Here is a 20,611-nt window from a genome sequence, read left to right on the forward strand (position 1 = left end):
TCCAGTTGTATCATTATTTTAAAAGCCAGCATCTGGAAGTAGAAGTAATAAAGTGTGGAAGCTCATGAGTTGTGAAGCTATGGAAACTCTCCTGCTTAAGCCACCAATTCCTTCACTTGTAGGGAGCAGATAAAATACCGTGCTTTGATACCTCCCTGCTTTCCCCCTCTTCTAGGACACTCCATGGAAATGATATTTCCAGTGTTCCCGAAGGTTCTTTCAACGACCTGGTATCCCTATCCCATCTGTAAGTACTTCTGTCTGGGTTCATCTGTTTGATTGACAGTTTCAGTTTGATAAAGCAGTACATGTTATTACGAATTTAAGATTGTGTAGTTTTCTGTCTTTCCTGCTCACTTTCCATATTCTGCTCTGGATATTCACAGTGCATCTGTTCAAAGGAAATAAAAAAATACTAGAACCTGTTGTTATTACTTGCCAAAATATTTTCTTAAGGAAAACCAAATGAGCAAATGTGACAGTTTCCTCTTCTGTGGATTTTGTGCTTAAGGCTTTTTTCAGCATTGTCTGTGTGAAATGCAGAGTGTGTTATGGTCTGAGAACGAGACAGGAAACCTCCCACAAAGAGCAAATATTAAGCAAATGTGAATTCTTTGCTTAATAAGTGTCATATGTTTTGCATACTGAATGTTGTCAGTGTATGAACTTGTCGATGAGTCACTACTTCAGATACGTTGAATTGTATGGAAATTGTTTATTTCACAGCATTAATACTTCATTCCATAATTTGCAAAAATTATTAGATGTTTCTGATACCTCAGGAGATTACTGTTGTATTGGCAGAGGTCCAGGATATTTTTTAATGCAGTTCAGTTGATAAAAGTACTGTAAAGACAAATAGCTGCAATTGTTGCAAAATAAACCTGAAGTGTAACAGTTAGTGCCAAAAGAGTGAACGGAAAATGTTTTTTCTCTGAGATAATGCGTGATGCTTCACATTATTAGACAACAGATGAAAAGGAAAGGTAATTTTGTGTGGCATGTTGCTTGATTAGTGTCCTTGAGTAATCAGACAGTTGGGTATGTCTTGGTCATGTTGTGAAGTGACTAGATTCACAAGTTGGTACAGGTATTTTCTACTCTGATGCTGCCCTTATGCACATAAGTTGATGATGTGTACACACGTTGAGACATACAAACAGATATGTGTTCATTTAACACAGGTTTTCTATCTCTCTTTCTTTCTTTGCAACCTTAAACGTGCCCTCCAGAACACTTACCTGAACACAAGGTTCAGTTCATATTCACATGTTTTCTGGAGAGCAAATATGTCCTTGGACTGTTTATTTCTCTGTGCCAGCTTTCTCTCTCGATTTCTCTCTGGCCAACAAAAAATAAAGATAACTGCAGATTGGTAGGGACAGAAATCATATGTGAGCAACTTAGGCAATTTCAACTTCAGCTGAGAAATAACCTTCTCTGTTTCAAGCTTAAACTTTGGTATCTAAGTCAGAGAAAATATTTGTTTTGCACAAAATGTATTTCTTCTTCATGTTCCCAGTATAGTCAAGTCATTTTGTATGTTGTTTTGGAATGAAAGTCTGACTGAGCTGAAGCCCTGTACCTCCTTTTGGAAGTGCAGTGACATACTGGGAATCTGGCTTCTGAGGGTATTTTTAGAATTCAAGAGATAAACATCTCATGCCCCATTTGTTTGGATTTTCCTTAGCGTTTACTTTAAATGAAGTGCAGATACAATTTTCCTGGGTAAATCGTTCACCTTAGGGAGCGATAAAAACCCCTTTGGCCCAATACAATCACTGCGGTCTATCTGTTTAGATGTATGTGCTGCCAGAAATGTAAAATACACAAAGCTGAAATGAACAGTAATAAATAGGATCCATAAAATAAATAAGGCCTGTCTGGGGTGTAATTTGTACAGTTGAACAGTTGAATTTTACAGTGCAATTGTGCTCTCCAATTTCTTAAAAATGATTCTGAAACTTTTAGCAACCACAATGATTTTGCTCTTCACATGCCAGAAGAAGCTGTGCTTATTCAAACGAAGTCATACATAATTGAAAATAAATTCATTTTGAGTTTTTCCTGATACATTGATCTTCAAGGAGAAAGCATGCACTTGGAATAATTTTGAAAATGATACAAGGGGTTGCTAGTCATCAAACTGATAATGCATGGAAGAACAAAATTTTGTGTTAAATTTACAAGCTGTGTGGCTGAGTGTAGGACAGGTATTATGGCTGGAGAAAGCGGACTGCCAGGGTCAGGACGATCAGCCTGGGTCTTCTGCATCAGTACAGTTTGGCGGGGAGGGGGCGGGAAGATGAAGGGTATCAAATTAACCTTTAGAATTACAAAGAAATATTTGTGTAGCATAGGCAGAACTATCGATTTCAGTCAGACTCTTTTGTAATAGCTTTAAATTGGTCTGTAATTGGAAGAACAAAACTGAGATCTAGATGTTTCAATCACTTTTTCCATAGCTGTTTGAAGCCTACCAAATCTCCTTTACATTGTAAACATCATATTGTTGTAATGTAACTATTATAACAAACTTGTGTAGCTCATATGTCTTACTAAAGACAGAGGAAGGTTTGTGTATGGTATATACACACACTGGTTTTGTTTACTATTTGTTACTTTATTTACTTGGATCATGTAATTGTCTATTTAAGCCATGACTCTACTAACTTGTTTAGTCCAGGGCAATGATAAATGTTACAGCCCTACTGAAGGATCGTGTATATTAGTACTTAAAAAGAACCCAAAATCCGTTGGCGTAGAACTGAGACGTTCTCCGTTAGTCAGTTCCTGCATTTGCTGTCCTCACCATTCACTGATACACAACACTCTGTAACTGATTCTGTCTCCAAATATTGCCCACACATGAACTGACCCCTCAGCACTCCAGGGAGTACACAAAGAAACCCTTGGTAATGGATGCGGTGTATGCAGGTATTGCTGTCAGACATATTTGCGATAAACAGCTCAGATCACTAACCCTGTGGAATCGTTCCATCTTTACTCAAATTTACGCCAGGTACCTACAAAAATAAGCTGTCCCCTCCTTTGTTTCTCCACATTATCACGGCTTGAGTTGTTTTAATTGACTTAATCTAAGTTGCCTCAGAAAAAAAAAAGTGTGTCTGAACAGAAATATCTGCACAACGTTTTGAAAATGCTGCTGGTGGTATTTTATTACAGCACAAGATATTTTTACCTTCTGGAAATATTTTGCTATAATGGGCAAAGAAACAGAGAGCATGTTAGAACTCATGAATGAAAATACAATAATTCACTATACTTCCTAGCAATGAAGAAGAAAAATAAAAAAACCCTAAAGCACCACAAACAAAAGGACGGAAAGATGCATGCGATCATTTCTGCCGTTGTACAACAGTGTTGTTGGTAATCATTTCTAGTGTCTGTAGAGCAGCTTTATTTCTAGTGTAGTTTATAAAGATTAATTAACGCAGCAACTAGCTTTCCGTTGTCCTCCCACTTCCATTTTATATCTGGCAGTTGCTCAACGCTAAAGTTAATTTCTCGGTCCAACTTTCACTGCTGCGTTTTGTTTGACCTTGGACAAGTGAGCCAGTTGATCACAGTTAGAGGGTCAAAAAGTCAACCCAGTAGGCTTTTTTTTTCCCATTGTAAGCAATGGATTTACAGAAGGAATGGATGGATATTTTCTAATACCGTGCTGCAGTACACATTTAATTTTGATGAATGAGCCCTAGACAGGATTTGAACCTATGAACTCTCATTATGAATCTGTCTAGGGCACAGTGGGTTCATTAGTCACTCCAGTAGAAATGTATCAACAAATTTACTGAGTTTTCTATCTTTATATCCAGATATGTTTTTATTTGAAAGAATCATGAGTTTAAAATACCATCTTAAAAATAGTTTATAACATATGCAGAAATATTAAAGTCTAAAACCCAGTTTGAATTATTGGTTTCTTTAGTATCTCTTCCCTGTGCTAATCTTTATTTAGTTAATTTTCTTCCCATGGCAATTTGGTTGTTTTTACAGCTAAAGCCTTACATTTGATCTCAGCAAAATAAATTCAGATTTCCAATGTGCATTTCTTCACACTTTCAAAAATTAATTGGTTTTAAACTGACTTTTCTAAAGTCTGGGCTTTGCTTCTAATTGACTGATAGCCCAAAAAGACACTTTCATTAAGAGAAACAAATAGTATAAATGAGTCAAGGGAGTACCTAAACTTAAGGTAAAAAGGTTTGTTTTCTTTTTGCTAGATCTCCATGAATAATTAAAAAGGTCTGTGAATTATAATTACACCGTGTGAATGCAGCTACTGCAACCATATGACCTAACTCAAGTGATGGGTTAACCAGCCAAATAAGTTTTCAAAGCCATAAACAAACTTAGCAGACACCACGTTGCAGTTTTGAAAACAGGGGTATCCTGTTTGTGTCTGCTTCATCTGGTGAAGAGACATTAACATGAGCCATCAGATCCAAGTCACTGTTAGAATGTGCTCATGAAGGCCAAAGTCTTAAATAAAAGAAACCAACGTGATAAACGTGATGAAAGCAACATTGCTCAAGTACAATTGTTTGAAAAAGTGATTTATTGTTTGAAAAAGTGATTTGTTGTTAGGTATTTACACAACCTTCCTAACTAATAATGGGAAGAAAGGAAAAGAGTGGGAATACTGGAGGAGATAAACGTAAAAGACTTCCTGAATACTCAGAAGATCTTTCCCCCATTTTGAAGTAAAGCATTCCTGTAAAAGTGTAGAATAAAGTGTGCCTCCGTGAGATCAGGGGCGTTACCTTTGCCTGCAAGCCAAAATAACTGCTGTTAATTGTTCTACACCACTAGGGCTCTAGGTACCAACCCCTTGCACTGTGACTGCAACCTCCGCTGGCTTTCCGAGTGGGTGAAGGCAGGGTACAAAGAGCCAGGGATAGCCCGCTGCAGCGGGCCTGATGCCATGGCGGACAGGCTGCTGCTCACAACACCGACTCACCACTTCCAGTGCAAAGGTAGGAGCAAGCTGGGCGGCTCTCTGTTCTGTCCTGTTGCTTTTCCTCATATATGCACTGCTTCGGTTTTATAGTCTTGGGAGCTGTTTGGTTTTCAAGTGAGTCTGGGGGGTAGTTGGGTTTGGCTTTCGTTTTCTGAGCCATCGCATTACATTCAGGTTGCATTTTCAAATGTTCTTCCACGAAGTGCAGTTCACTGCACCGCTGCAAGGAAAACCAGCAAACCTCAGAAAGAGTTAGTATTCCTGTTTCTCACACCAGATTATATAATGGGAAGCTAGCATATAGGATGTTGTTAGAACTTATTTGAGCAAATAAATTGGTTTTGGCCTTCTACCTACCCCAGAAAACTTTGGTAAAATAAGAGTTATTTTAAAAATATAGGGCATTCTAGTTATTATGTACATTTACTTGAAAACCGAGAAACTGAGAATTCTTCTGGAAAGCAAGCATTTACCAAAAGCACATTTTCATTTGAAAATCTGCAAACTGTCCTCATCAGCTCTGTACCAGAAACTGTAGATTACGGAAAATGTTCCATGTCTGCATACAGTGTATGTTCAGGAGAGGGTTGAGGTGCAGCTGTTAATGATTAGGGGTAGGCAGTGACAGGAGTATGCTGCATTAGCGAGCAGTTAGACAAATGATAAGGAGCACACTTTTTTGTGGATAAAGTAAGTAGCTTATTAACGAATGTAGATTAGGCTATACCTGTATGTTCTTATTGTGAAAAATGTTTTGGAGGTTCACTCGGGTTACCAGCAAGTACATAAAGATGAAGCTGTATTTATAGTGGAAAAGATGGGTCAGTAGCCTCCCTTAGAAATGGAAATGAGGGCATAAAGCCTGTTTTTATGTCTCCGAGTGCCATGCACATTTACAGTGCTGCTTGGCAGCATGATTTTATGGCAGCTGGGAGGAAACTGCTGAACAAACAAATGATGGTGTTCGGGTGGGTTTAGAGCACAGGTTCCCAAGCCTGAGCTGAATTTTATGTCCTTTCAAATATATTTTTAATAACTGTAACCTTATAATGTAATTACTTTGAAATGTCAGTCTCAAAACTATCAGAACTCTGCCTATAATTGTGAGAACTACAGACTATAATAGTGTCTCAAATGTGAAGTACAAATATACCCTAAACATTAAAAATACCAAATAATGTACTTTTTCACACAAAGTGAAACAAAGAAAATTATTGTATTTACATATTAAACAGGGTCTGAAAATCAATCCAGAAAGAGAAGCTAGATGACTTCTTCATTCTGAAACAGTGATATATCAATAGTTATGGTCTCTTTCTCTCAAAACTAAGCAAGCAACTCTTAGGCAAGAGATAAGTAAACCCGTGATCCAAACTGTTAAAAACAGCTGTGATGGTTTTTACGTCAATATTAGTTTGGTCCATTACAAACCTGTTGGGCTTTCTACTATCCCACTGTCTCCATGGCTCACTTTATCTGAATAGAAAAGAAGAAAAAAATGTTGATTTGGAGGTGGTCTTTGGACAAGCAGAAACTGTTGACGGTCTGGATGAGTGGCAGTATACTCCAAGAAGCTCCAGGCCCTAGAAAAATTCTCCTTTTCTCATCACAATACATATATTTTGAAAAACAATGCGTGATTTGGTAGTCTAACTGAACACAGTTCCCGTGTGCACGCATAAGATCGTGCTCTTCTGTCTGGACATCAGTGATGCTCTTTTATAATAAAGCAACAGGATTTATCACAGTGTCAAGTGCAGGTTTACCCTCAGGCTGGAGCCACGTGCGTGGCCTGTGACAGGGCACGGGGCAGCCTCGGTTTGTCCTGCATCTGCATCGCCCTTTCACCGCTGAGCTGTAGCTGTGACATGTGCCTGTCAGCAGAAGAGCACGACTGTCCATGGGTGACACAGAGTGTCCAAGGATATGTCTGTAGTTCTGCCTGTGTAGATTCAGTCCTAGCTCAAGTCCTGCTAGCGTGGAGCTCAGGGTGGGCTGAACTCCCCGTCCCCCAGAAGCCTGAGTCATTGCTGCAGAAGTCAGCCCATGCTGAGCTTGGTACCTTGAGGAGCTTGTGTAAAGGTAGTGCACAGATGTCCTCTGTGACCTCCAGTAACTTTTACAATGGAAAAAAGTAGAGTTTAACTTATTCTTGTTAAAGCTATGTTTTTAGCCTGTAACTGAGCAGAAGGTTATGTCTCAGCAGAGCCAAGAAAATAAAAGTATGTAATGTGCAAGTCATGCAAACTCAGCTCTGCTTTTTATTAAATTGCCCTCCCAGTTATGCAGTAGAGGAAAGGAATGTGCTGGGCTGAGGGCATTTTACTACATGGATTTATAAATCAAATCCACAAGGGCAAACTAATGAACTACTTAACTGCTAGGAAGTAACACTGTTCTTAATAGCCCCTACATTGATTAGCTTTGATCTATGCCATAGGAATAAATGGAAAAATGTACGTGTGTATTATGAAATAAATAAATAGTGTAACAAATTCTGGCTTAGTCACCTCTAAATCTAGAAGACCAACACTGCTGCCTGTCTCATGAGCTCTCCGAGGAGCTACCTTCGTTTATTCTAACTTCAAGACAAAAGTAGTTCAGATATGTCACATTCCACCCCCGTCAGTGCCAGAAATTTAGATGTTATTTCCTCTGGCCTAACTCCAAGTTGAAAACATGTGTGGCATAAACACAAAGATAGAAGAGGATAGCAACAGTCTTATTTAATTTTTTGGATTTGTTACTACTTGTGTGTTTTTTCCTCATTACTGCATGTCGCACTCTGCAATCAAGTGTGCCCTGTTAACAGACCGCTGCAATCAGCCGCCCTGATAACACCACCATCAGTATAGGATCAGGGTATAACCTTTACATTGCAGGTCCTTTTCAGCTGAGACTCCTTGGTACCCATTTCTGTCAAGGCCTCACCCCCTGTTGGTACTGTGCCAGCATTCAAAGTAAATAGTGAAGCTTTGTATCAGAACCAATTTTAAGGTATTTTAAAATTTATTTCCTTAAAAATGAAATAAAATTATTTTAGGGTCTTTACTGCCTGATACAATTTAAGCCCTTTTAAAGCGTTAGATTTTATTTTTTATGTAAGCTCTTTACTCATTAATATTTGAAATAGCCATTTCAAAATCACCTTTTCTTTAACTGTAAATATAACTGTCTAAATTAGCTTTCTGTAAAATCTCAACAATAAAATACTGATTGACTTGATACTCCAAATGTACTCAGTATTGTGTGTTAATTTTCCAGCTCATCCACAAACATCACTACTTCTCTGGAAGAGATCTGTTAAAAAATGTGGTTTATTAAGTGGTTTAAATATGGCCATGTGTACCCGCATGCATTTCATCTTTGTATATTTGTCTTTGTTGCATTTTGCCAAGATAGCTGAATGTTGATAGTCATTTTTCTAGGCAGAACAGGAAGAAAATAAGTCTTGAACTCTGCTAAAATTAAGGATGGTGGAACACTTTGCACCGAAATATTCCCATAAGTCTCTAACTAAATCTTTCTTACGCATATTTTTTATTTCTGCTGTTGCATCTGCACTTTCATTCTTGTTACCAGCCATGGAAATGTCAGCTTATAGTTCCCTAGGAGTTGCTATTGCAGAATTTCCAGCACTGAGAGAAGGAAAAATTGCTGAAAGCCATATATATAAGCCCACTCCCTGGAGATTCCCAACATGTTTTTTCAGAGCTGATGTTTGCATGTCCAGGAGAATATAAGCATCGTTGAGACTTGCCTAGCACTTGATTTAAGTACTTAAAACCTCTCTGATCCCTGGGAATCCCATGCTGTTGTGTAAAGTTGCATCCACAGCATGTACAGGGTGAATACTGCATTAGGAAAAACATGTATGTGAGTATGGGAAGTATTAATTTTGTAACCCACTTCTCTATTAACATGCTGTGTTTTGCCTTTCTAGAACCGGTAGATATCAGTGTTGTGTCCAAGTGTAACCCCTGCCTCTCCAATCCATGTAAGAACAACGGGACATGCAACAATGATCCAGTGGAGTCTTACCAATGTACTTGCCCTTTTGGTTTCAAGGTATGACTGCAAATGAACTACATGAAAAGCAATAAAGTGTTCCCCATCCCTTCTCTTTCCTTGATTGTTGTACCATGAGAATTTTACAGGCAACCGAGCTCAAAAGATCCTTTACTCAAGCAGGTTGTGTGTGACCTTTTGACTGCGCCCTGCTACAAATTTTGTCCTGTGCTATCAGAAGGGCATTTCTTTCTCTCTGTGCTGTCACTCTACAGATCACCCTGAGCATCTTGCTCCAGTTGACACTGCTTTGAGCAGGGTGGTTGGACTAGACAATCTCCAGAGGTTGCTTCCAACCTTGGGCGTTCTCTGACTCCTTGGTGTAGACATCCATATGAAATTGCACGTTGATTTTCTCTTCCTTTTAATTTCTTTTCTTTCGCCAGCACAAGATAACCATGTCATAGGCTGCCAGGGCAAAGCAGAGGCAGTTCAGATGAGAATTAAGGGCTAGGTTAGTCCACAGTGGCAGAATGTTGATACCTGCTAGTTTAAATCCATCTTATACAGATGGATTAGCAGAAAGGTGATAACTGATCAGACACAACCACTAGCTCAGCTGTCTCTGACTTCTGAGCACTAATGTCCATAGAGTGATCTGCAAATGTGAAATCCTGTAGATACCAAGCATTGTGAGCATGCAGCGTCTGTTTCTCAATAACACATTTGAAAATCGTGTCACTGAATAATGCAGTTTCTTCACTAGTGACATATAACTCCCACTGTTAACACTGCATTATGAGAGCTTAATGCTTCCAAGACTTTGTTTCAGAATTGATATAACTGGAAACCTAGCTCAGTAGTCAGTAGCCAGAGGATTAAGTATAAGTAATAAATGAGGCATATGATCTGCTCGCAGCCTGGGGGCAATCGGATGTTGTGGCTAAAGAAGTAGGTTGCATCCTTTAGACTGTGATTTTATTTGCCTCATTGGATATTTCTTACAGAGTCTTGGTCAGTTGAAGCAGATGCTCATAAAACACAGAGTAATAAGAAGTATGGGGGGACAAAAAAAGAAGGGCAAAACCAGACGTACAAGTGGGAAGTAAGCACAAGTATCCATGTCTTACCTTTCAGGCAGGATTTAGGAATTAATTGGTTCTGATGATATCACCATTTCCCTTCTCTGTTTGCCTAGGATACATCCCAGGTGGTAACAGAGTGATTGCGGTAGATCCCTGAAATACTGGAAAAGGGAAGATGTAAAGCTCCTTTGTTCTATTTCACCCCAGTGCCCCCGTGCCTAGTAGTCAAGAAGAATAACAACTCTCCTAAGTAATTGAAAAAGCCATTGGAAATTTCCTCTCATTAAAAATCCTTCTACCCATTGGCATATCAACCAGCAACTTTTCTGGGGTTTTAGAAGACCACGTTGTCCAAAATGCATTTAACTGAAACTAACTACTTGGTAACAGTTGATTTGTTTCTGTGATGAGGAAAACTGTGGCTGTTTATCTCCTCAGGTTAATAGAATAATATTCATTTTAATTTGATGTTTAACATAAACTAGGTTGAATTCTTCAGATAGGATTAGGTGACTGTTAGGATAACTTGAAAAGTAAGCTTGTAAATGCTTTCAAAACTAGCAGGAAAATACATAAATCTTTGTGTATGTCTTACTCTATAAGGCATGTATCATGTAGCAGGTATCCAGATTATTCAGAGAGAAATTTGTTGGTTATGAGCGTATCTTTTTTTTTTTTCCCCACTTAGGTTTTTTTGGTTTGGGTTTTTGTCTTACGCTATTTCTGTGTTAGCAAATGCAGTAGTGTAGATGCTAGAAGACATGTTTACAAAGGGAAGATTTATTAGCAAGCATTATTAACGAGAATAATCAAGAATAATCCTCTAGTTACATTAGCAATCACTTTCTAGTATGCATTGGATCTCAGTATGCATCATTTTACATAGAAAGGTTCTGATAAACTCTTGAAGTGCCTCAGTTTAAACGTCTCAGAGCATCCAGCTTTTCTCCTCTCTCACACACTTTCTCAGGTAACATTCAGTGTGTGAAGGCAAAACCTAAACCCACTTGGGAGCCTGTAAGCACCAAGCTGTCACCTAAGCATGGCAAAGAGCAAACAGACCCAGGCATGGCACTCAGAGCAGAGTTTAAAAATACTGACTGGAGAACAGTACAGGGAGAATTGGTGGAAATTTAATAAGCAAAAAAGAACTGCGTGTCTTTACCACAGGTTTTTGAATAAAAATGAAATATGACAGGTCCAAATGCAAACCATATGAAAGGAGCACTCTATCTACCACGCAGTTCTCCACCAGAGATTCATGCTAATTCAATAACAATACCTTGCTTCCTTCTCACCAGCCAGCACCAAACAGCTCTATCCATCTGGAAGCTATTTCCCAGACCTTGATAAATTGCCCTAAATCTGCCCTCTCAGCATTTGTTTTTCCTTGTTTGATGTAGATTTTGAAAAAATCCTGTGTGGAAGAGTGCATCAATAAAGTGAAAAACCCACCCTTTTTTCAAATATAAGCTCATTCAAATGAGCTGACGGCTTTATAATGTTCCCTGGAAAGGGACAGACTGTTGCAGACTGCTTTCTGGGATTCCTGTGCTCGCGCTAGCCTTCAGAGAAAGAACAGTAGGCCAATTAGCAGAAAGGCACCTAAGTTACCAGATGCCAAACTGGTGCCTGATGGAATCAGGAACTTCTACCATTTAATTGCAGTCGAAAAGCCTATAGTCTTATTTTTCACTATCACATTGATGTTATTTTTCATGATCACAAAACTGGTTTTGCTATTGAGTATATACCTTATGGGGGTTTTAGCGATGTGTAATGCTGCCCAGGATGGGTTTGAGTAAACTTACCAGTGAGGTAACTCACAGACCACCTGAGCTGAGAGGCCAGTGTGCCAAGCAGTTGTGTTTGATGAGGACAGAAACATGATTGCTCACTTAGGAACAGGAAGGGCTATGTGCTGCTTGCTGCCTTTGCTGCTGCTCTGTCCTTAAAATGGGTGATGAATGTGTTTGCTATAGATAAGCCATGATTGAAACAGTGCTTTTGCGGTTGTTCTTTGGGGACAAAGCCCCAAAGACGGTGGGAGATGGTGTGAGAGTGCCACCTACGGTGACTGGCAGGCTGCACAAGCGTGAGCTCCAGGGTGCCACCAATGCTGGCAGGAAATGTCTCTTAATGTTATGAAACTTGCGTTTTCATATTAAACACAGACATAGGTGTAATTATCCAGCTTTTGGGGTTTTTTTCCTCTTCTCCATAGCATTCTTTGAAAGATTATTTAAATAGTATGTGTGGTTTAGATTGTGAAGTATGATTACAAATAGAGAAATGAAGCTTTCTTCTCCTTTAAATGCTGCTGGCCACCTGCAGTGCAAGTGTGTGTGAGTGCAGCTGGTGGCTGGTAAATAGATAACGGTACCGTACTAATTCATTTATCCTGCAGGGAGTGTGGCTTTCATGTATTCCCATTGATATTGTAAAATCGAGTCTATGGGTGTTAGAATTCAAGAGAATAATCAAATTTGCAATCAGTAAGCCATTGAGAAAGGATTTACTTGAATAGCTGAAGTAAAAACTAAGGTGAGTGAAATGAACACAGCGTGTTTTGCCGTTGCTGTGTTCTGAAAATGCCCTTTTGGATTTTTTTGGCTGATTTTTGTTTTTTCATGCTTTCTTTTCTTAAAACTGAGGTGACAACAAATGAAGGAGAATGATTTTCTTCTTCCAGATAGAGTTCTTTGTAGGACTTAGGGAAAGAGAGTTTAAAATACATCTGTGTTTTATCTGAAATGAAAGAACATTTCCAACCTGGAATATGAAATGCAGTACCTGCCTGGGCATTGCCACAGCCTCTTTGATTGCTCTAATAAATGGGAGCCTGAGCTGTTGAGATGCAGCATGTTTGTCAACTCTGGGCTCTGCTGTTGCCGAAAACTCTCTGAAATGGAAAGTGAAGATAGGTAAAATAGTATAGCACATATCCCACACTTCAGACAACAGACGCTGATGTGTGTCTGTGGTAGAGTTGCTCTGTAAATTTTATCCAACTCTATTGACCTCCCTGTTGAGTTCAGCCAGTGTCCTGACTTCTCTAGCAGCACTGCAGTATCTTGAGGGTTCAGGCAATTTCACCAGCTGTCCAGAATGACAGATACAATTGGAAAAATCCTGGATAAAGCTCTTGGGGTTTGGAGAGGCAGTATTCTTTGCAGCCAGACTCTTGTGGTGGGAGGCATTATAAAGAAGCCAGAATGATATTTAGTGAGGAAGCTGGCTCCAAAGTTCTGCTAGGAGTTTGGCTCTTCCTCCTTCCCGCCCCCTGCACCAGGTTTTTGTCCCTGGAAACAGGGTTAGAAATGGAGAATCTCAGAGCAGAGTGCCTCTGGGATACGCACTGTTTGTGTCTATCACATGTTGTACGCAGATACAACTAACGTGCCAGCACTTAAGCGAGTAGATGTAGCTGAGCAGCAGCTGTGACTGCTCAGCACAGGGCTGATAAGCAGGTTGTACGAGTACAGTCCATACTATTAGCATGGACTCGATGCTGCGCTGACTGTATCATCTGCTCATGAGGGTGCAGGGGGCCGTGCACTTGCTTGGAGCAACGGGCAAACGACGTTTGCTGCATTTCCACTTTGCCGTATAGGTGTACTTCTGTAGCGTTGCATGAGTAGTCTGGCAGAGTCCTGGAATAATGGCTTTTTGAGGAGTATTCCACACAGAACTGATCTTAAAACATAGATATGGTGGTGTTTGCTCATGCAGAGAGATTCTGGCCAGCTCTTACAGCTCAAGGCTGAGACAGTGCAAGTTTATTCCAATGGGCCGGTTTCTCAGTTATGCTGATTTGGGTGGGGTTGTATGGATGTAACTGATTGTAGAGTTTGGCTGCTGAGGCATGCCAGCTGTGTGAGAGTCCATGCCTGTTTGTTAGGCTAATGCTGTTCGGAAATGTAACTCCATGCTTTTGTTTCTTTGGATCTATTAACGTATGCATATAAGTCCCCATATACATCATTCAGTGTACAAATAAATCCCCGAGCTGGAATTGCAAAAGGAGGGGAAATTGGAAGGAACTCTTAAACCAGCCTGCCCTCATCCACATGAGACAGGAGAGCAAATGTCTCTGCCTTCACGTGTTACTCTGTCTTGGCCCCTTTCCTCTCCCAGTGTCAGGGTCGGGGGACAGGCAGTGGAATGTAAGCTCAATGCCAAGTTTTCATATGAAGAAATCAGTGCAGCAAAATACTGTTTGTGTGAGGTGATTCTGCCTTGAACTTTCGTTCTAGTAAGTTCTCCTGGAGCGTGTGTTTATGTGATCTGGGGTGTTTTATTTTTTGTTTGTTTGTTTTAACCATACTTAAACTACTTATTAATGAATGTTGAAGAAACATTTTCCACTCTTAGTAAAATAAAGCAGAAAGCCTTTAGGGATGAGAGGTAATGTGTGGCCATGTAAAATGAGTAGCCCTATATTTATGTATGGATTTTTAGGGCAAACACTAGTGTCAGCAGTAGGTGGTTATAATTTCATATAATGCTCCTAGGGCAGAAAAATATTTTCCTGTGTATGCTTATTCCGTGAAACGTACCGTGCATCAGTCAGACTTGTGTTTATTTCTTTTTGCCCTTTCTGTTACGGTAGGTCTAAAGAAAATGGAGATTTACATCGAGGAGAGCATAAAAATGAAAGGCTTAAGGAGGGATTACCGCCACAGTTGCTGGCTGAAGGTGGTGAGGCGTGCATACACCCACCACAAGCCCCGTAAAAAACATAGTAATGTATTGTGGCATGCCCTAATGAGGGCTTTTAACAGTAAAGCCAACTCTGAAGAAGTATTTCCATTTTTGTTAGGCCAACAAGAAAGCAGATGTTGAGCAGCTTCAGGCATTTGCTGTTTGTTCAGTGCTGCATCAGAAGTAGCCGAGCAGTTAAAGTGAATAGGAAGCCATACCCACAGGTGGGCACTGTCATATTCCTCCTTCTGTCAGTGTGGATTATTTCCCCCCCAGCCTTTGTTTTCACTCCTGTTTTTCTGGTCTAGTTCTAAATGCCTTAAGAGACCAGACTTCCAATCTTTCTTTTCCCAGGGTAAAGGAGAAGTTTTTGTTGGCATTTAGTCTGAATTTCAGGCTCTTGTTCTTATGCTTGCCTGGTCCTATTACACTAAATCATAATTTTTCTTCCTCTGTGGTTTGCCTGTCTTTCAGGTGATTGCTGGTTGCTATAACTCTGCTTAATCAAGTTCTGTTTAAGCAGCTCTTAATTTTCTGCGTCCCACCATTTCTGCATAATTGAATCAGTTGAAGTAGTTGGTCACAGATGAAAATCCTTATTGTTAGATTTTCTTGTGATTGTCCGTCATCTGTTATTCTTGAGGCTTTCTTGGCATCGACTGTACTTGATGAGACGGCTTTTGGGTTTCTTTTGTTGTGCAAGAACACGAACAGAGTTTGTCCTAAGAGGTTAATTGCCTTATTTTCCGCTTTCCTTTGGGGATGATGGAATTGGTGAAGTTGCTCTAAGCAGGCTCAGCTGAAAAGAAAACTTTCTTTATCATGTGAGAGTAAACTCTCTCCTGTTAACAGAAATTATATAATGCCAGACTAGCTTGAGAATTAGTAGATTACTGTATAGAGGTAAGTGCACACACACTGCAGGTGAAGTTGTACCAAAGCTCTCTGCATCCTGTTGCTGACGGCATCGGGCTCCAGTGCTGAGCTGGTGCAGAGCAGATGCCTGCCTGCATGGTCCCTGGGGGCCCCTCCTTGCACTTCTGAGCCCCTCTAAAAGAAGTGTTGTGCTCATGCTCATTATCATAGTAGGCATGTTTGATTTCCTTAGTAGTTGAAAAATTCATTTGCATGTTTGATTCTGAAAACGTTGCTGCCTGCCTGGCTTACTTGTCTCAGTTCAACCCACGATCAAATTCCAGTCTTGGTTTATGCCAGAAAGGATTGCTGGTATCTCTGAACTGACAAGCCTTGCAGGGGAAGCTTTACAGAGCTTCCACCAACAAAACAGATTATATTGGCCTTTTTGCTGATATAACACGTATTTCAGTGTGAGACCTTTTATGAGTACAGAACTGTTCCAAACCAAAGCCTGCATCCTTAACAGACAAGGATACACCAGCAAAGTTTCTTCAAATGGACTATGACTCTTCCAGTATCTTTAGCTCTATGTATTTCAGAAATCTAGTGAGTTCTTTGGAGAGGTTTTTTAATCACATAAGCCCTGTTAGGTTTCTTTGGGTTCCTGCATGTAATGTGTCCCTCTTCTGTCATGCAGGCTGCGTTCAATAGCTTAAGTGTTAGGCATTGGTTGATTGTCTTGAGCAATAAGTTTAAAATACAACAATTATATTTCCTTTTATTTCTTAGCTCTTATTAATAGGAACTGGCTTTTCTATGCAAATGTCCACTTTTTATAACTTTCTCTACAGTGTTCACATTAAAGAAGAGGCACTGGCTTTTGATAGCCTGAGAGGGCAAATTTTGTTGTCACTGCAACATGTATTTTAAAATAAATAGGCCTTTAAGTGTTTTGAGGGTACTGAAAACATTGTTCTCATTCATGAATATTGGTTCAGTTAGGGACTACATGTAAAATATTCAATGTTCTTCTTCCATCAAATATTTGGGGTTGGATTTTATGTACAGAGGCAACCCTGGGCAATATCAATTTTCAGTGTCCCTAATTTTCTTCTACATCTCCCAAAACATTCACACAGTGCTCAGCATCAGCCAGTTGATCGAGTAATCTTGGAAGCTCCAGAACACCTGCCCCACCCAGTTTGGCACCTCTGGACTCAGCTCAGATATGTGCTATGTGAATTAACTCTGTGATAGATTAATGACATATCTTCTGTCATTGATTAAAATCCAAAAAGACCATTGAAACCCAAAGTGCTTATCTAAGGAAAGGTTTAGAAGGACAATCAGGATTTCCGTGGTAATGAATATAATTGCAAAATAAACCTCGGATGTCCACTGAGAATTAAATTTCATACTCATAGGAGAAGAAATAGAATTTTTAAAAAATAACACGATGAATCCTTGCAGTTTGACTTTGACAGGCATATTCTTGATTACTAGCTACAGAGGTAATGGAAGGTGTATTATACCCTGGAGGATCATAAATCTTTCTGATTTAAATAAAATGAGGCTTAAGAGAGCAGAGTTCGCCTAATTTGCTATAGATTGACAATTGTGATTTATTAACAAGGACAAGGAAGTCACTAAGAAGTGCTGGTGCCATGCCTAATTATCGTGTAATCAGGTGCCAGATAAAGCTAGATTGGCACAGAAGATAACTATACAGTGCTGAAGATGGTGGTGTATAAATAACTATCATCTGTATCTTTACTTCAGACACTAACACTGTGAAAGTTTTCAGAGGGAGTTAAATCAGCCAAATGGGGCTGGGGGGTTGGTAGGCAGCAACAAAAACGGTATCCGTGTTATCTTCTTTTCGTATTCTAGCTTCTATCCCATTTAGCAAACAGTATTTCTCATGATCCTTGTGAGAAGCAGGCAACATTTTTGTTGTATTGTTGTGTTAATGGAAGTACAGCTGTATAAACAATGATACTGAACTAAAAAAAGAAATCAGGATTGTCTCGGTAGATTCAAATGGATTTTTAAACTTTTTTCAAAACTAGGAATGGATTAAATTAATTACTTTTTCATGTTAAATTAACTGGCTTGTAAACAGCAGTTCTCAGAAGGTACAATTTTATTACCCCATTGGGATAGATGACTAAAGAGAAATAGTTAATTCATCACCACTGTCAGTACCCTTACCTCGAGGCGTCCAAGGCGTGAATGTCTGTAGCAAGGTCTGCTTTCAGAAGGAGGAGTCACAGCATTTTTGTGAACAACAGATGATCAAAATCTTTCAACTTCCACCTGGCAATCTAAAAGCAATCTGATCCAAAATTACTGTGATATTATCCATGCCTTGCCAAAGAATTTGTATATCTACCTCAGCAGATGGATCTAACGCACACCCTGCCAGCTCTTGTAGTTGTTTGACCTTGCCAATGAGCGTCATCTACATCTTTTCCAGATTGATGTTTAGCCATTATGTCCATGGCCAGAAAGAGCATAAAAAAGGAAACAGTATCACCTGGATCTACTGAAGAGCTTCAGACTACTGTATCTAGATATCAGTGTGTAAGCTGGTATCTTAGTATCAGTGCAATCCATTAGGAAATCAGTTTCAAATTGTTCCATTGGTAAAATAACAGTAGAGTAATTCCCAATGCTGTAGGTTTTAGTCCTTCCTGCAAAAGAATTTACGTTAATTTTATATTTTCAAGTTAGTTTCATTCTTCGCTCAGTTTGCAACATCACTAATTGTTTGATAACTAAATACTCCCTTCACAAAGCTGAGTAGCTGTGTTTGCAGTGATTGCTGAGGTGTCCGTCAAGTCCTTCTTGCTGCGGTTAGCACAAGATGGCATGCTGACTTTCATAACTTGCTTTAGGATTTGCAGTACACATAAAACTTTTCCTTTTCACAGTGTCATTATAGCAAATACTGGGGTTTCTTTCCAGTGAAAGTCTCTGAAATACACAATCGTGAATAGAACTTGAGAGAATTTTTCCTACCAAACTTGTAACTCCATGTGTTGGCTGTGGAACTGAATTCGTAGCGTTGTGTCTCCTTGGTCAGTTATGCAAAATTCTTCTTGTTTCTCCTTTCTGTTTATGGCTACTAATTTTATTTATTACGGGAAAACTGCTGAGTACCTCATTCTTATTTCCTAGCTTAATTTTCTAGTGGGATTGAGGTTTGTGTGATAAGACTGTGTTCGTGAGACGTCTCTTTCCCTTCCTGCCCTGGGAATAGTTCAATTTGGGCTATTTATGACAGAGGCATAAAGGTTTCAAATGGTGAAAGAAGACACTGGTAAGCATTCCGCTAGGTAAAAGAGTAGCATCTGTTTATATCTTACTGGATAGCTATATGCCATAACCTCAGGAAAACCTTTGATGGTAGTTCTGACCTTACTGAGCATGAAAGAAGTAAAACTCAAGTAAAAAAATCCGTTCAAGAGTTCAAACTGGATTCCCTTTCTGTGCTGAGTGTCTGGGTCTTCTATTATTTCTGGATGTTTTTCCCCCCTCCTCTCATCCCAATCTCACCTCGTTCTTTTATATGAAGCATCAGGAATCATGACTTGTTTACACACCACATTTAGCCCTGCTCCCTGCTATTAGACCTTCGCAGGTCTGAATGTATGAATGAGTCCCACTGGAACATGCAGATGTAGTTTTAATACTCAAGCAATCAGCATACATCAGAATTGTTCAGAAAACTGTGTTTAATAAAAAACTTCTTGAGCTCTGTGGAAGCAAAGCTGTGCATAGTGGCTGTAAGTGTCCATTTTTTCTTAATTTCATAACATTAGGAGGTTTAAATTTTAAAGCTGGCAGATATTTGTAAGTTTGATTAACATTCCTGAATACACACTCATAGAACACAGTGTACTTCTCAGTTTGTCTTTCTGTGAGTTTTCCTTCAAGCCTATCATGAAGATTTGCTCAGCCTTTTCCCTTAATGTAATGAGCTCTTATTAACTTCTGACCAGGACACCCATAAGACAAGTGCGTTAACCTTTGTGAGACTGAGAGTTGGATGTGGATGCATTACTTCCACTATTAGGAATGTGAAGGACTAAGTTTGCAATACAGTATCTTTGTAGCTGGCAATTTTGTCTGATTTCCCTAAAAGCTTTAGCTGTATTTAGAGCTTGATAATTAAGTTGTTTATGAAAATTTCCTAGTTCTTAATTTAAAGTCTCTATCAACTACGTTTGTCTTTGTCTAGTACTTTTACTAAACACATGAATGCTGCCATCTGTTTTCTACATACACCATCTAAATAAAATTTGTTATTAACACATTGTATATTGTTAACATCTCATATAAACTTTGGTATTTCTTCTGCATAGCTCATTTTTCCAGCGTGCTTTAAAACATTGTAGTCATTGAACAAGGCTGTAATTAGCTGGGAAGAGGTCTCCCTATTCACAAACCATTGAAGTTGGATAGACTTCTGCCTGTCTGCAGGTGTCCATCACTGACTGGATCACGTTTCTACTGCGGTCAGCAGTGACACTTTAATACACCAGGAGGTTTCTGCCCTGTGCTTGTGGCGAGCTCCATGCTGCCGCCTCTTATCTGTGCCCGCTGCAGTGAGAAACAGGTGAAGGATCACATTAAAATGGACAGAGGTCAAATCTCTGCCATGCGATCTTGAATGAAGCTTTCAGTCTCCATAGCCAATACTAATTAGCGAAAATGAATTTTAAAAAAATCGTTGCAGTGGTTGAAACAGTGTCGAAGCAAATGAGCGATTTTTTTATCCTGTTATCCTTTGTGCTTCCTGCTGAGGTCCTTATTCGTTTTTGCTACTTGTTCTTGGGTGTTTTGCTAATCATGATGTAATGTTTTCCAGTATTGGATACTTGTAAAGGCTAAAATTTGGCACAGCCGTACTGAGGAACAGCTTGTATATGCACTAATGCTCAGTACGGTTAATTGCTGTTGAGTATGA

General features: G+C 39.4%; 1 protein-coding gene across 1 annotated transcript in view; it reads left to right on the forward strand.

Moving 5' to 3' along the window:
• Positions 1-20,611, forward strand: part of SLIT3 (slit guidance ligand 3) — a 523,033-nt gene that overhangs the window by 440,274 nt on the left and 62,148 nt on the right. Inside the window, exons 24-26 of the mRNA XM_086471174.1 lie at positions 176-247; positions 4,837-5,000; positions 8,928-9,052. Coding sequence (XP_086327300.1) covers positions 176-247; positions 4,837-5,000; positions 8,928-9,052 — 361 coding nt within the window. The remainder of the gene's footprint in view (positions 1-175; positions 248-4,836; positions 5,001-8,927; positions 9,053-20,611) is intronic.

Source organism: Leptosomus discolor, chromosome 10 (assembly GCF_034619465.1).
Source record: "Leptosomus discolor isolate bLepDis1 chromosome 10, bLepDis1.hap2, whole genome shotgun sequence".
Classification (NCBI taxonomy): domain Eukaryota; kingdom Metazoa; phylum Chordata; class Aves; order Leptosomiformes; family Leptosomidae; genus Leptosomus; species Leptosomus discolor.